The sequence below is a fragment of the Cebus imitator genome, unplaced genomic scaffold (genome assembly GCF_001604975.1).
Source record: "Cebus imitator isolate Cc_AM_T3 unplaced genomic scaffold, Cebus_imitator-1.0 Scaffold8, whole genome shotgun sequence".
In the NCBI taxonomy this organism is placed as follows: Eukaryota; Metazoa; Chordata; class Mammalia; order Primates; family Cebidae; genus Cebus; species Cebus imitator.
In genome coordinates this window covers 91,136-108,555 of record NW_016107323.1, presented here as the reverse complement: position 1 = coordinate 108,555, position 17,420 = coordinate 91,136, and the positions used below count along the sequence as shown (strand labels likewise).

The 17,420-nt window shown below is 47.5% G+C and overlaps 2 protein-coding genes across 2 annotated transcripts in view; one reads left to right on the top strand and one right to left on the bottom strand.

The window, feature by feature from the left end:
• Positions 1-17: 17 nt before the first annotated feature.
• On the bottom strand, positions 18-1,596 carry ASCL1 (achaete-scute family bHLH transcription factor 1). Its single transcript, XM_017540265.2, has one exon. It carries the CDS (start codon positions 1,003-1,005, stop codon positions 304-306), a length of 702 nt encoding a protein of 233 aa, XP_017395754.1. The 5' UTR covers positions 1,006-1,596; the 3' UTR covers positions 18-303.
• The window catches only part of LOC108312344 (phenylalanine-4-hydroxylase), a 106,518-nt gene continuing 90,092 nt past the window's right edge, over positions 995-17,420 (top strand). The window contains exon 1 of the mRNA XM_037742765.1: positions 995-1,055. The gene's annotated coding sequence lies outside the window, so the exon portion shown is untranslated. The remainder of the gene's footprint in view (positions 1,056-17,420) is intronic.

The window sequence follows — 17,420 nt, the reverse complement described above, 5'->3', positions numbered from 1 at the left end:
TTTTGACATGTCCCAGTAATCGGTTCACGAGCATCTCTTCACCTCACTCCTACCCTTCACTAGTTGGAGACCTGGGCAAAGCCACTTTCAGAAGCCAGTGCTGAAACTAACAAACTAGGACTTGAAATCGACAAACTTTCACAAATCCTTTAAATAAAAATCCCCCCATCTCCTTGGAGACATCCTCACTTCCACAGACACTCAGAGGGAGCACGAAGGCAAGAATACCCCCCTGCCCACCCCAAAATGCAACCTACCTGCTTCCAAAGTCCATTCGCACCAGGGCCTGACCAGGCCGAGCCCTCAGAACCAGTTGGTGAAGTCGAGTAGCTCCTGCTCCTCGGGGCTGAGCGGGTCGTAAGAGCCCTCGTCCGACGAGTAGGATGAGACCGGCGAGCCGGCCATGGAGTTCAAGTCGTTGGAGTAGTTGGGGGAGATGGTGGGCGACAGGACGCCAGCCTGGAAGGCGGCGCTCACCGCGTCATGCTCGTCCAGCAGCTGCTGCAGGGCGCGGATGTACTCGACTGCCGAGCGCAGCGTCTCCACCTTACTCATCTTCTTGTTGGCCGCGCCGTTGGGGACGTGCTCCCGAAGGGTGGCAAAGCCCAGGTTGACCAACTTGACGCGGTTGCGCTCGCGCTCGTTGCGGCGCGCTACGGCGGCCGGCTGCTGCTGCGGCAGGCTGTAGCCAAAGCCGCTGAAGTTGAGCCGGCGTTTGCAGCGCATCAGTTCGGGCGAGGACGAGCGCTGTCGCTTGACTTGCTTGGGCGCTGACTTGTGACCGCCCCCTGAGGGCTGGCCGTCGGCCGCCGGTCTCAGCTGCTGCTGCTGCTGCTGCTGCTGCTGCTGCTGCTGGGCGCTCTGTGCGGCCGCTGCGGCTGCGGCCGCCGCCGCGGCTGCGGCGGTGGCAAAGAAACAGGCTGCGGGAGGCAGGAAGGGCTGCTGGGGCTGTGGCTGGGGCTGCTGGCCCGCGCCACCGCTCTCCATCTTGGCAGAGCTCTCCATGCGCAGCGGCGGCCAAGGAGTCGTGGAATCAGAGCAAGCTGGGACGCGAGGTGCGGGGCGCGCGAGGGGGACACAGACAGGACTTGGGTGCAGGAACAGCGAGGGAAAGAGGAAAGATGAAGAGGAGTCCTGAGGGGAGTTAAAATATATATACAAAATTCCCAGGAGACTTCTTAGAGCTGGAGCAAAGAAGGTGAAAATGCTTTTTCTCCTTCCTCTACGCCGCCTCCTCCTCCCTCCCCTCCTCCCTTCGCGGGTTGGCTTCGGGAGCCTCGCGTGGCGCTCGCGTGTGAGGCTGCCGCTGGCGCCTTCTTGTTTCTAAGAAAAAAAAAAGCAGAAGCAGCAGCAAAAGTCAATGCTGAGCGCGCTCTGCCTCTTTCCTCTCCTGCTAAGGCTGCGCTCTCTTGCGCTGGGTCTCCGTCTCTCCAGCCGTGGCTCAGGCTGTTTTTTATTATTTTGTTAACTCCCTTCCTTTCTGATTTCCTTCTTTCACTCGCCCTCCCTGGCTGGATCTCTGTCGGTGCGCCTTCCACGTTCCCTGGCCAGAAGTGAGAGAGTGCTGGGCGGCTGGAGTGCGTTCGCCTTTTCAATGGGACACCCAGCCCCACGCGCAGCACTGGCCCCGCCTCGCCCCCCACTCCCCGCTGCTGCTGCGAGCGGCTGCAGCCCCCACTCCCCCCCTCCTCTTACCTCCTCCTCCCACCCACTCCCTAAACTCCCCCTTCTCCTCTCCTCTCCCCCCTCCCGTTCCTTTCTCCCGCTCCTTGCAAACTCTCCATTCAGCCGGGTTTGTTGTTGCAGTGCGTGCGCCTGGCGCGTGCCGGACTCCCGGCTGAATAAACAGGCGGCGCGCTCGGGGCGGGCTGCAGCCGGGGGTGGCTTTAGAAAGGGGGTAGGGGGCGTCACAGGAGAGACAAATAGCTCTAGGAATTGAGGTGTATGGGTGGAAAGATTTGGGGTGAAGTTACCTTGGATTCTGCTTAGAACTTGGAGCAAAGCGCAGGGAAGGGTTTGGGCAGAAAAAAATGGCACAGGAGCCGTGTGGAGGTGAGGAGGGAGAGGGGCTCGACTTCTCTTGTTTTCTTCCCCTCCTCACTGTTATTCTCTTAGGGTTCTTCGCTGACCCTAGGAGTGGAGCATATTAAGACTGAAGTTTAGAAAGTTGGGGTGGGGGAGGACTCCGTTCAGGACAGTGAAAAAAGTGCTGGACTAAGTGAAAACGTGGGTTCTAGTCCCAAGGCGTCCTCTCAATGCTCTGTGGCTCCCTGTAAGTAGCATCCTCTCTGAGCCCCCACTTCCTCTTCTGCAGCGGAGAGCATCATCTCTAAGGTCCCATTCAGCTCTGAAAGCTAGGATGTGCTCCCCACCACTGAGCGTGGGCGGGTGGCTGGGGTGGGGGGGTCTGAGGAGAAGCGGCAATGAGGAGTGGTTGTGAACCATGCTGTAGGGGAGTATATGGCAGGAACGTCCCTAGAAAGACCTCTGGCACCTGTAGCATCGCCCCCCACCCCTCCCATTCTCCCCTACCCCCCTACACAAGGATTATTTCCGGACCAGCCTCGGGGACAGCGTAGAGAAGGGAGTGCTCTGGGATATTCCTAGACCCTCCGAGAAGAAGGATGCGGGGCGGGGTTGGGTGATGGCGCTTGAGACTCCGGTGGAGCTTCCCTGGTTTTTCAGCGCCGCCGCGGGCACCTCGGCGGCCTTTGGCGCAGCCTCCATCCCGCCCCAGGCGTGTGCCCGGCGGGCCGGTGGCAGGCGACTGGGAGCCGAGCCCGGCGGGGCCGCGTGCTGGCGCCGCGAGGGAGGGGTAGGCGCTCGCAGCAGTTGCTCGGCCGCTTGGACAGCGCCTGCCCAGGCGCCCTTCCTGGGCCCTCGGCCCTGGCGCTCTCTGGCCAGAACCCCGTCCAGCTTCAGTACGTCTGGGGATGCGGCGCTGCGGAGAAAGCAGACCTAGCAACAGGCCCCACTCTTTAAAGCTCTGGTCCTGAGAGAAGCTGGGGCGCGTCTCGAGTTGTGTCTACACAGGCAGAAAGAAGTGGAGGGCAGTCATCCGTTTGATTTTCCAGTAGAAATAATCCGAGACCTGGGTGCAGGAATGATTGTGGTGAATTATCCGGATAATTGCTTCTAATTGAACTCCGCTTTGTGGAGATGGGTCTTTCTAAAGGGGCAATGGGGGTGACACAGGGAGTCCCTCTTGGTATGTGGGCTGGCTGAGTGTTTGTGGAACAATAGTGATGATGCTGGGCAATTAGGACGGGCAGTTCCCGAAGTGAATCACTTCTCCTCTCTGCCTCAGTTTCCTCTTTGTAGAATAGGTAGACTTGAGAGGTATAGGACCACATTGTGCCAACAGAGATCAGTTCTGTAACCTCCCAGCCACACAGCCCCTGCTCCCCATGGCAGCCTGTGGCTTGCTGACCTCACAGGACTGGTTGAACCCTGTGGGAGTCACACTTCAGGCTTTTCTCTGCACCCTTGATCACAGGAAAGGGGCTAAAAGGTCTCTGGAAGTATAGGGGGTGAGCCCCAAAAGCAGAGTCACCACACAGCCTGGACACTCTGCGCCTCCCAGCCAGAGGATGCCTCAGACCACTTGCAGAAATAGGAATTATTCAGTCACTCCTTACCCACTACCCACATGACCCAGCTGTGTCCAAATGCCCCGTTCACTCCATTTCACTGAAATACTTGAGTGTTGGGGGTGAGAGACAGTGTCACAAACGTGGAAGCGTCTAGTTGTGTTTTCTTTTACATTAAGCTAAATCATGAGCCCCAAGCTCCGTTCCAACTTGGACTCACTTCACAAAGGTCCAGAGTCTGAGCTCTACCACAATATGTGGTATTACCATACTTCAGATACCGCAGTGGTGCCTTATAACATTGGATAAGTCCTTCTGCTTCTCCTGGCCTCAGTGTCCTGATCTGCACAGAAGGGATGTACACTAGCTAATTTTGAAACTTGTATCTAACAGCTTAGAAAATTTGCTGGTAGCCAGCACTTGTTCCCAGTTTCCTTCTTCCAGAAGGGTACAAGGAGATCTCAATTACCAGGGACTTCGAAGACAGAACCTCCTCTCCCCTCCCCCCTCCCACATACCAGGAAATGGGTGCCCAAATGGAATTGCATTGTAGTGAAGAAGGCTTGTCTTGTAGTGGCCTTACTCACTGGCCTCAGCACAGGAGAAAAGATAATTGGCACTGGGATCCTTCTGGCCAAAACCGTCAGAATATTTGCCCCTATTCTCCCTATACCAGCCCTGAGCCTGTCCTCACTCTTCTCACCCTAGTATGCTGTTTTCTTCCTTACAGGCTTTGCAAAGCTTTCCAAGAGCGCAGGCATTCTCCTCTTCCCACTCAGGTAAACCTGGAGTTTGTGGCTCATTGCTCATCTCCACTTTCTCCTCTAACCCTAAGGTAGAATAGTCTATGAATTTTCTTTAGAGATTTGCATTTCTAACCTTGGAGATTCTACCAAGGAGAGTTTTCCATTGACATTGGCTTTCTGGGCGTTTTCACTAGTGTGAAGCAAAAGATGGGGGGCTCAGGAGCCAAAATTAGAATCCTGCCTCTGATTCTGTGACCTAAATTATAATCCCTCTTCCCTCCCTGAGAGAAATGGCCACATGTTGTGCTCTCCTAGGACCATGGAATTACAGATAAAGCAGGCTGACTTGACTTGGTATCGAGGCCCCGTTGCCTGAGAGCTGTGTGACCCTGAGACACTCTGGGAGTCTCTGTTTCACCCATGCCAATAATTACAGCACCTGCCTCCAAGAGTTGTGAGATTTCAATGATACGTATGTAGAGCACTCTAGTCCAGGTCTAAAGAGAAAGGGATTAATAAGGAAGTCATGCTTACACAACCCACCCAGGAAAGGGTTTGTGGCAGGAGGAGCCTCAGCACTTGGCTTCCTGGAACCACTCTGTGAACATCTCTCCAGCCAATGGAGATCCAGTGCCACTCTGTCTCACTGTCCCAGCACCTAGAAGTGAGTAATTCCTGTCCTTTGTGAGAAATGGCGGTGATGCTGGCATATTAAGGTGATGGAGATAGAAACCCTATTTTTAGATATGAACAGTGAGATAGACTGTAGAGATGTTCTGTGGCCTCCACATGCAAGGGGCTTTGGCGGAGCCACTGGGCCCTGCTTTCCATGGCTCACTTGCCACACGGTGGGCCCAATTCTGAGAAAGTCCCTAGAGCTTTACTTGGCTAAGACACTTGAACAATGTCCCACTTATCATCACGTGAAGGGAGACGTAAACAACTCACAAAAGGGGAGTTGATACCTTCATTCATAAATGTGGTGGTGGTACTCTCTTTGCCTATATGTCAAGGGTGTTATGAGAATTAAATCAGATGTTGTTGGGTAATTTGCTTTGCAAATCTCTCTACATATCAGAGATTGCCCTTCCACTCCTTCAAATAGCAGCATTCAGACAGTGTTCTGTGTCATCTTGGGGGTGGGGGAGTGGGAGGGCAAAGTGCTGATCCCTTTTGGTGAGTATCACCCAGAATACAGACATTGCAGAGAGATGAGAAGGCTTCTCATAAGGGACTTAATTTCTGCACCTTCAGGCCCCTTTCCTATATCAGAACACCCTGGAGCTGAACCATACTTCAGAATAGACCTTATCTTCATTCAGCACCAGGATCTGCAAGGGGAGATGGCTTTCCTGGTGGCCACAGGGGTCTGCTGCCCTGAGATCAGAGACCCTGTGTCCTGAGTCTCCTTAATTTCCAGTCACAGCTGAAGGCCGGGCCAGTGCCACCTTTGCTCAAGCTCAAGAACCATGTACATTCCCTTGATTGTGTGTCATCTTTCTGTAAAAAGAAGTTATGACTCATCTCTTTGAAAAAGAGTTTATACTTTCTTTTTGGGGAGAGGAATTGATACTAAAGTGAAACTGGGATATCCATTGGACAAGTAATTTAATAAAGTTATATTTTTAACTTTAGTTAGATTCTGAATTGAGGCAAAGAGAGTACAAAGATGAACACAAATCTTGGATTCTGGATTTTGTTACAAGATTTTTAGTGTAAGCCTCAATTTGGGGGTGACTTGAGTTCCAGAAGCAGTGGATGCTTTGAGAAAAGTGAGTGTGCTTGGCATTCATAGCAAATATTCGGCTTCCAGGATCTATAATTAATACACAGCCTCTGTCCTGCTGGGGTGTGTGTTGCTCTAAGCCTGTGCTAGACACTGTCCGAACCAGGGAAAATGAAAAGAACATGACTGCACAATCTACTGCTTCTAAGAACACCCTTCCCAAGGTAATTTTCAGAAAGGTTTGCTGCCCAGCCTGCATTGACTCTGCACCAGCCTTGGGGGGCCTGCTCAGGGGGCAGAGTAGCACAAACCATGTATTTGGCTTGGCTCAGCTTCCTGGTCACAACAGCCAGGCTTGCACCTGCAGTCAGGAATTCAGCCTTCTAACAAATCTATTCACTTTTTCAATATGCTTTAAAAAGAAAAAAAAAAGTTGGAAAAACAAAACAAAAAAAGCACAAACTATATTTTATTGTGGCTTTGGGGATAAGGAGGGAATGTGGGGTGGGGTGAGGAGGTAATTTGCAGCCACCCTCACCAGGCCTTTTGAAGTTCTCCAAATAAGGAGAAGTAACGCTAAGTCTTTATTTTTTTCTAAAGCCCCATTTACATTATGATTAAATACCTTCCTTGGATGAGCATAAAGAAAGTCGTTAATCTATATAGCTCTCCAAAGAATCAATACATTCTAAACTTTTGTAGGATTTGTTACACTCTATTTTGTTACAGTAGGCCAGCTCCTCTCTGTCTAGGCACATGGCTTTCCTTCCCTCCTCCTCTCCACCTCCTCCAAGAATGAAAATAAAGTAAAGGTCTTTCACGGTAAACAAAACCAGCTGATTCTTCACAGAGAACCCCTGAATAGCTAGAGAAGAAAAAAAACTTACAATAAATGGTGCATTTTTTTCTCTGCTGGGTATAGTATTCAAGGATCAGGGCAGTATTCAAACAGAGGTCCATTTTTTGCTCAGCAAGAGAGTTTAGAAAAGAAGCGTGGAGACCATTCAGAGCTCTCCCCCCTTCACAATCGAAGGGCTCTATGAAACCTATCTTCCATGCCTTGTCAGAGTGTTTCTGGGGACCAATTAGTGCTTTGTTGCACGGCTTCTTTGCTGAATCTTTGAGCCGCAAGAAAAAGCGCTCTTGAGTCTCCCCTTATTTTGACCATTTCAGTCATTACTCAGTGTAATAATTAATATGACAACTGGACGCTGGAGTTTGTATAGAAACACCTCAGCTACAGGAGCAAGTGTGCAGTGGGTGGTAACGAGCCGCACATCAGCCGGAGAAGCCACACACACAAAAAAGAATGAATGGCAAGAGAGAAAGAGAAGGAATAAAGATAAAATAGTTGGCACAACGTAGGGGACCATAAAACAGACTCAAATGGGGAGGGGGTGGGGGAAGGGGGGACAATTAGAAGGGGAGGGGGAAAAACGCCCTACAGAGGTTAACTTATTTTGAAACTGTTTTCTGAATAGAACCGTGGACGTGAGTGACCGGATTTCAGCCTATCAAATCTCCCACCCCCACTTTGTGGATCCTCTTGGAAGGCAGGAGTGGGGAACAGGGCTCCACCAAACTTTAGGTTCTCCCCAGGGTTCTTCTGGAAGGTGCACTCAACAGGCTACCCAGCCCCAGTTCCCAACCGTTTGCCCCGGGTTTGGCTTCTGTTTTTATTTTTGCAAAAATTCTGTTCCTCTTCGCTCCAACTTCGGTCTTTGGAATTGTCAGTGGAGAAGTTAGGGTGCTATGCAGTTCAGCCAGACAAGTGCCGTGCTGGGGAAGAATGACCCTGGGGAAGAATGTTGGTGAAAAGACATTTCAGACAGACCCCCAACAACTCTGCTTCGTTGACCCTCAGAACAGACCCTGCGGGACTCCTGAGCCGCGAGGGGTCTCCCTGATAGCGCGCAGCCAGGCCAGGCGCTGTGCCCCGGTCCCAGTGCGGTGCCCAGCTCTGCAAGTCCCCGAAAATGCGCCCCGCGGTGGGGTTGCAACTCGCTCCGTGACGGCATAATAAATAATTAGAGGGTTTAAGCATGTTAGCCACAGCTCATGCTAATGAGCCAGATAAGGGCTCATGCTAACCCGAAGTGACAGTTTGCATATAGGAGGGAGGAAGAAAAAAAAAACCCTGCTTTCCCCCACGCCCAAACTTGATTGTTCCTTCTTAAATTCATATGTCCACAAATCCCTTCCCCCATGCCTCGGACTTCACTCTTCTCGCATGCCCCCACCTTCAGCCACACAACGCATACACTATCTCTTTCTGACCCTTCCTTTGCCTTTCACCGGGCCCCACGGCATTGTGACGTCACAAAAACCCTGGGTGCCTATATCTGACCTGCGCGTAAAGTTCATTCTCAGTGCTTCCTGGCCAGTCTCAGCCCCTAAGCGGATGGAACGCATCAAGGGTCTCATCCACGAGGAAGGGCATTAACGCTCAAGGTCAGGGACCTCTGAGAGCTCTTGGGGGCTTGCACGCCCTTGGATGCTCTGGCGTTCAACCAGGCGAGGGGACTACCTGCTGGGGCGAGGAATGCAGGCGCCTAGAGCCTTGGAGTTCCCGAAACGCTCCTGCTGCCTCCGGAAAGCAAAGGCAGTTTACCGAAGTGACTCAGGTCAGTCGTGTGTCCCCATTGTGTGGCCACGTGTCCTGTGTCCATCACCACCTCCCCAAAGTCCAAGCTTAGCCCGACTCCTTGCGGTGCGGCCTGGGAACGCTCTGGCCTATAGTATCAGTTCGGTGGCTGGAGCTGTCTCCACCGCTGGGGCAAACCTGGACGCTGGCCCCGAGGGCCAAGGGGAAAGTGTACTCCTAACAGATTCAGGAGGAAGCAGCCAGCCGCAGCCTGAGCGCAGCATCTGCCAGGGAAACTGTGCGCCCCAGGTCAGCTAGTTAAGTATTTCATCTCTCCCCACCACTCTTCCCCAGACTAAGTATTTGCAGCACGGGCAGGGACCAGTAACTGAATCTCAGTCCTTTTGAGGGGAAGATGAAGAAAGGGAGAGAGAAAGATTTCTAATAGTAGATATTCACTGTCATGGACTCTTTAGGAAACAGCAACAAAGACAAGATTGAATAAGCCGGATGTTTGTAAAATGCTGACAACAGTGCACATAATAAACACAGGATATGTGTTAAGTACAAACAGACAGAAATACATAACAGGAGGTATACGCTAATCATCTAGGATGTTCAAAAATACTGTTTAGATCTAAAAATGATCAAGGTTGACATGCTCATTGATTCATCAGATAACTATAAGACACAGTGAGTGCCTTCAATCAATCTGTGATTTAGTAGACATTAAAGGAGATGTATGAGAAAGTTCATTAAAACATGCAGTGGGGCAACCATAGAGAATCTTCTTCCCCATGCTTCCTTCTCTTTGGACTCATCCTCCTGCGTCTGCCAGACTGCTCTCAAATAAATACACAGTCTAGGTAAAAGTGGTGGACTTGTTATGCAAACGCATCCGAAAGTCATCCAGCCCCTCTTCCCCAACCAGATGGTCGTCCATAAGCTTCTCCTATATAACAATTCATGAGCAGACACTAATGATTTAAGCATACACACACCCTTTGACACATGTTAGTGGTAGGTGCAGTGAAAAGGCAAGCCACTTAAAGAGACAGATGCCAGGAAATCCTGGAACTTTCTAGCTCTGTGACCTCTGGCAAGTTACTCATGCTTTCTTGGGCTCTTTAAAATGAGGGGGTTGAGTAAGATGCCTCCCCTCTGATTCTGACTACATAGACAATTCAGGTGTGGACCACATGATCTTCTAGTGGCAACCATTTCTCCCTTTGAGCAAACTTGTTTTGCTGTTCTTCTCCCACTGACCAGTCCTTGCTGGTGCCAGGATTGTGGCTCTTGGTAGCCAGAAAGCAACGTCATGGGGTCAACATGACTTTAACTCTGGGGACCAGAGCAAGAGGTGAGCCATTGGTACATCAGGATGCACATGCGAAGGATGAAACTCACCATTGTCGCTGACAGCATTGCTTAGGAAATAGGATTCTCCTCTTCTGGGCGGTTTTGGGTCTGGGAATTGGGAGCCTGAGAAGCTGTAATTTCTGTGAGTTGTGTGGGTCGTTCGCCACCTGCCGGTTATATTTCAAACTGCAGTTGGGACTCAACGTTTGCAATGGATTGTTACAGGACTACTCCATTCTAGTCTAATAATTCTTCTCCATAAAATTTGGTTCAACCACAGAGCGTGGTGGCAACTGAATGACGTTCTCCCCGGATATCCCATTAGAGATATCTGAGATGTTTGTTAATATTTAGATTCTGAATCTTCATCCCAGACCCACTGAAATCAGAATCTGGCAAATTGGCTCTTTTAACAAGCTACTTACTTGGTAGTCCCTTTGTATACTAAAGATAGAGAACTATTTCTCTAGAGGCATTCAGGGTGATAAGACAGTCTTCATTACTCAGACTCATGAAGAACTAATCTAGCCATGTAAATATGTTAATACTTTCTTTGGGTAGGAGGATGCCCTGGTGACTTTGAGGGAGAGGAGAGGCTCAGTAAGTTATTACAAAGATGGCCTTTGATACTGGCCCTGAAGAAAGGTCAATAACTTGCATCGAGAAGAAAAGAGCCACAGGAACAACCTACTGAGCACTGGAGCCTTTCGCTTCCTTGGCTTTCTCCACTCCAGTAGCCTTAATTTCCATCCCTCTTCAGCCACCCCTTTCAAGCCTGCATCTTGGGCTTTGTCTTCACCCAGAACAGCTCCAGTTCGGAAATCTTGTCTTTCCATTCCCACAGGTAACCTCATCCTCTGATCTTCCTCATCCTCACTTCTGCTCCAGCTCTCTCCGACCTCCTTTCCTGAGCTCTATTCCCTGAGCTCCAGTTCGGAAATCTTTTCTTTCCATTCCCACACATAACCTCATCCTCTGATCTTCCTCACCCTCACTTCTGCTCCAGCTCTCTCCGACCTCCTTTCCTGAGCTCTATTTCTTCCCAATCTGGTCTCCCCCAACTCAAGAAAGTTTGATTGATTAATCCATAAACCTACAACATATACAATGCTTACCTTTCCATCCTAAAAAAAAAAAAAAAAAAAAGGCCAATATACTGTTTGATCTTGTGACCACCATCAGCGCTCTGCCAAAAGTTTTTAACAGTAGTCGACACCCAGTTTCATTGATTTCTCACTCTTCTTTCTGAGGTGCCCAGAGATTTGGTTAAACATTCTTCTGACTGTGTCTTTAGGAGACTTTCTGGATGAGGTGGGCTGAGTAAAGATTGTGGGTGAGCCTCATCCAATCCGTTGAGGGACTGAGGATGAGTGAGGGAGAACTTACTCACTGACTGTCTTAGAGCTGGGGCACCAGTCTTCTCCTAACCTTGGACTCAGACTCATTCTGGAACTGTACCCTGGGTCCACAGTTTGTCAACTGCACATCTTGGGACGCCTCAGCCTCCATAACCACATGAGCAAATTTCTTAAAATACATCCCCATCTACATCTAATCTCTTATTGGTTCTGTTTCTCTGGAGAACCCAGACTAATACATTCACCTCTGACTCTATTTTGCTACACATAATAGATACATTAGGTTCTAGTTTATGTGATCATCTCCATGCATCTGGCCCTGTTGATCACTCATCTCTTCTTGAGGTTCTCTCCTCCTTTGACTACCATTGTTCTTATCCCTCTGATCCTTTGTTTCTCAATACTTAGTTTTTTAAATTTCTCACCCCCAGTGTCAAGTTTCTTGATGACCTATGCTGCCTTCAGAGTTTAGCTTCCATCTCTTCTGCTGATGACTCTCAAATTCTTGTTTCTGGCCTGACTTTCTCCCTGGGACCTGAAACTGGTGTGATTAACATTGCTACTGGAATATTTTATGGGTGTATCAAGGGCAACATATTTGAAACTGAGCTCATCATGTTTACTGCCTCAACTCATTCCCTCCTTTTGTGTTCTGTATTTCAGGGCTTACACAGTCAAACCAAAATCCTGGTGTCATACTACACCCTCACCACTTTCTCCACAGCCACCAAACCCTAACAACTATACACACACACACACACACGCGCACACACACACACATACACACACATATATAGTATGTATATAATATAAACAAAGTATGTAATGAAAAATATATCTGAATTTAAATCATTTTTCCCTCCCTATTACTATATTATTGCCTTATTTCAGTATTGTTCCAGTTGGTAATTATGCTTTTATTTTCATCTCCCTCAAATACCTTTTCTTCACTGCCACCAGAACGATCTAACTAAATGTCACAGTCACATGTATAAAAGGCATCAGTATGTAAATAAATGGAACTTTGTATTACACCCCTAGACAAAGTGATCTTTTCAAAGTATCACATACCCTGTTGCTCCTCTACAAAGCCTTTCAGAAGAGTTAGAACAGGATGGCTGAATAGAAGCCTTCACCTATTATCCTCCCCACAGGAGCACCAAATTGAGTAACTATCCACACAAAAAACACCTTCATAAGAACCAAAAATCAGGCGAGGGATCACAGTACATGATTTTAGTTTTATATCACTGAAAGAGACAATAAAGACGTAGAAAAGTCAGTCTTGAATTGCTGATGCTACCCCTCCCCCATCACCTCAACACCCCACCAGCAGTGGCAGCAAAGCATGGGGAGAGAACTTGTGTGCTTGGGTAAGGGACAGCACAGGAATTGTGGGACTTGCCATTGGATCTCAGTTCTGCCCTGTCACAGTGGAAAGCAACACCAAGCAGAACTCAGTCAGCACCCAGAGGGAGCATTTAGACTAGGCCTAGCCAGAGGAGAATCACCTATCCTAGTGTTCAAAAGTTTAGTTGCTGCAAGCCTCACTAACATAGGCTAAACAGCTCTTGGGTACTAAATAAACTTGAAAGGCAGTCTAGGTCACAAAGACTGCAATTCCCAGGCAAGTCCTGGTGCTATGCTGGGCTCAGAGCCAGTGGACTTGGGGGGCACATGACCTAGTGAATCTCCAGCCAGGGTGGCCAAGGGAGTGCTCGTGCCACCCCTCCTCCAACCCCTGGCAGCACAGCCCACAGCTCCAGGAGAGACTCCTTCCTTCTGCTTGAGGAAAGGAGAAGGAAGAATAAAAAGGGTTTTATTTTGCAACTTGAATATCAGCTCAGCCACAATAGAATACGGTGCTGGGCTGAGTCCTGAGGGCCCTATTCCAGGACATAGCTCCCAGACATTTCTAGACACCCCTTGGGACAGAAGAGACCCCACTGCCTTGAAGTGAAGGACCTAATCATGGCAGAACTCATCACCTGCTGATTAAAGACCTTGGGTCCTAGATAATCAGCAACAACAACCAGGTAGTATATGCCATGGGCCTTGGGTAAACCCAGACATGCTGGCTTCAGGTGTGACCCAGCATATTTCCACCTGTGGCGGCCATGAGGAAAGACTCCTTCTGCTTGACAAATGGAGGGGGAAGAATAAAGGGGACTTTGTCTTGGAGCTTAGGTACAAGGTTGGCCACAGTGGAATAAAGTAGCAGGCAGGCTCTTGGGTTCCCAGTTCTAGGACTTGGCTCTTGGATGGCATTTATGGATGTGTCCTGGGCCAGAGGGGAGCCCACTCCTCTGAAGAGAGAGTCCCAGACCTTGCAGCATTCACAACAAGCTGGGTGAAGAGCCTTTAGTCCTTGAGTGAAGATCAGTGATAGCCTGTCAGTACTCCCAGTGGGCCTGGGACAGTGGTAGCCCTCTGTGTGTGGAACAGGGAGGGAAGAATGAGAAGAGCTTTGTCGTGTGGCTTGGGTACCAGCGCAGTGACGGTAAAAGAGAGCACCAGGTAGGTTCCTAAGGTTTCCAGCTCCAGGCTCTGGCACCTGGATGTGGAATATTTGGGTGTTTAATATACTCCTTGCTGTCTGAACCTCCATCCCTGGACCAGCCTGGTGTTGGGGAGAACTTGTCACCCATAAAGGAAGAACACATGCCTGGCTGGCTTTGCCACCTACTGAGTGTAGAGCTCTAGGGCCTTGAGTGAACATAGGCAGTAGCCAGTTAGTGGTTGCCACAGATCTTGGGCTAGACCCAGTGCTGTGCTGGCTTCAGATCTGACCCTGTGAAGTCCTAGTGGTGGTGACCACAGGGGTGCTTGTGTCATTGCTCTGCTCCCCCAGCTCTAGACAGCTCAGCATAGAGTGAGACACTCTGCTTATTTGTGAGAAATTAAGGAAAGAGAACAAGAGTCTCTGCCTGGTAATCCAGATAATTCTTCTGGACCTTATCCAACACCACCAAGGCGGTACCTCTGTAAGCTTGCAAGAGCCACAGTATTACTTGGTTTAGAGTGTCCCCTAAGGCAAATACAGCTGCAGCGGTCAAAAAACTTGGATTAGAATATTCAAATTTATTAGAATACCTGGAAATCCTTTCCAAAAAGGACTACTATAAACAAGCCCAGGTGGTGAGAACTATATGAAACACCTAACTCTTCAATGCCCAGACACCAATGAGCTCGATGGGCAAGTATCAAGACCATCTAGAAAAACATGACCTCACCAAATGAACTAAACAAAACACCAGGAACCAATACTGAAGAGACAGAGATATGTAACCTTTCAGACAGGGAATTCAGAATAGCTGCTTTGAAAACTCAACACAATTCAAGATAACACAGGGAAGGAATTCAGAATTCTATTGAGTAAATGTAACAGAAATTAAAATAATTAAAAGAATTAAGCAGAAAATCTGATGCTGAAAAGTGCAATTGACATCCTGAAGAATGCATTACAGTTGTAATGTATTTGTTCAACCATTGTGGAAAACAGTGTGGCGATTACTCAAGGATCTAGAAATAGAAATTCCATTTGACCCAGCAATCCCATTACTGTACATATAACCAAAGGATTATAAATCATTCTATTATAAAGACACGTGCATACATATGCTCATTGCAGCACTATTTGCAATAGCAAAGACCTGGAACCAACCCAAATCCCATCGATGATAGACTGGACAAAGAAAATGTGGCACATATACACCATGGAATACTACGCAGCCATAAAAAACAATGAGTTCATGTCCTTTGTAGGGACATGGATGAGTTGGGAAACCATCATTCTCAGCAAACTGAGACAGGAATGGAAAATCAAACACCACATGTTCTCACTTATAGGCAGGTGTTGACCAATGAGAACACATGGACACAGGGAGGGGAGCATCACACACTGGGGTCTGTTGTGGGGGCTAGGGGAAGGACAGAGAGGGGTGGGGAGGTTGGGGAGGGATAACATGGAGAAATGCCGGATGTATGTGACGGGGGGAGGGAGGTAGCAAACCACCTTGCCATGTATGTACCTATACAACAATCCTGCATGATCTGCACATGTACCCCAGAACCTAAAGTACAATTTAAAAAAAAGATAATTGACTAAGCAGAAGAAAGAATTAGTGAGCTTGAAGACACCAAGTTTGTTTGAAAATACACAGAGGAGACAGAAGAGTAAAAAAGAATGAAGCATGCCTACAAGATCTAGAAAATAGCCTTAAGACAGCAAACCTAAGTTGTTGACCCTAAAGGGGAGATAGAGAGAAAGATATGGGGCTAGAAAGTTTTTCAAAGTCATGATAGTAGAACTTGCTGAACCTAGAGAATGATATCAGTATTCAAGGACAAGAAGATTATAATTTAATTAGCAGATTTAATTTAATTAGGACTACTTGAAGACATATATATGTATATATATATTTTTTTTTTGAGATGGAGTTTCGCTCTTGTTACCCAGGCTGGAGTGCAATGGTGCGATCTCAGCTCACCGCAACCTCCGCCTCCCGGGTTCAGGCAATTCTCCTGCCCCAGCCTCCTGAGTCGCTGGGATTACAGGCACGTGCCACCATGCCCAGCTAATTTTTTGTATTTTTAGTAGAGACGGGGTTTCACCATGTTGACCAGGATGGTCTTGATCTCTTGACCTCGTGATCCACCTGAAGACATTTAATAATCAAACTTTTAAAGGTTACAGATAAACGAAGGATTCTAAAAGCAGCAAGAGAAAAGAAACAAATAACATACAATGGAGCTCCAATACATCTGACAGTAGATTTTTCAGTGGAAACCTTATAGACTTGGAGAGAGTAGCATGACATATTAAAAGTACTGAAGGAAAAAACTATTTTTTCTTTCCAACTTGTATTTTAGGTTCAGGGAATACACATACAGATTTGTTACATGGGTAAATTGTATATCACAGGGATTTGGTATACTGATTATTTTGTCACTCAGGTAGTGAACATAGTATCCATAGGCAATTTCTCAATCCTCACACTTCTCCCACCCTCCAACCTCAAGAAGGCCTCAGTATCTATTGCTCCCTTTTTTGTGTCTATCTTCACTCAATGTTTACTTGGTTTTCTATTCTTGCATAAATTCACTTAGGAAAATGGCCTCCATCTCTATTCATGTTGCTGCAAATGACATAATTTTATTCTTTTATATGGCATAGTATTGATGGTGTATATGTACTACATTTTCATTATCCAGTCTATCATTGATGGGCATCGAGGTTGATTACATGTCTTTGCTATTGTGAATAATGCTGCAACAAGCATATGAACATGTGTGACTTTATGGTAGAATGATTTATATTCCTTTGGGTATATAATATAATGCTGGATTGAATGGCTAGTTCTGTTTTGAGTTCTTTGAGACATCTCTAAACAGCGTTCCATAGTGGCTAAACTAATTTACATTCCCACCAGCAATGTATAAACGTACCCCTTTCTCCACAACCTCACCAACATGTGCTACTTTTTTACTTTTTTATGATCGCCATTCTGATTAGTGTGAGACAGTATCCCATTGCGGTTTTCATTTGCATTTATCTAATAATTAGTGGTGTTGAGCATTTTTTCATATATTTGTTGATTGTATGTATGTCTTCTTTTGAGAAGTGTCTGTTCATGTCCTTTGCTCATTTTTAATGGGGTTGTTTGTTTTTTGTTTATTAGTTTAAGTTTCTCATAGAATCTGAATATTAGACTTTTGTTGGATGCATAGTTTGCAAATACTTTCTCCTATTTTGTGGGTCTTCTGTTTCTTCTATTTATAGTTCATTTTGCTTTGCAGAAGCTCTTTAGTTTAAGTCCTGCTTATCAATTTTTCTTTTTGTTACAATTGCTTTTGGCATTTTCTTCATGAAATTTTCGCCATGGCTGTTGTCCAGAATGGTATTTCCTAGGTTTTGTTCTAGGGTTTTTAAAGTTTTAGGTTTTTACAAGCTTTAAGTTTTTAAAGTTTTAGGTCTTTTAATTATCTTGAGTTGACTTTTGTATAGGGTGAAATGAAGAAATCCAGTTTCTTTTTTTTTTTTTTAATTTGGTAACA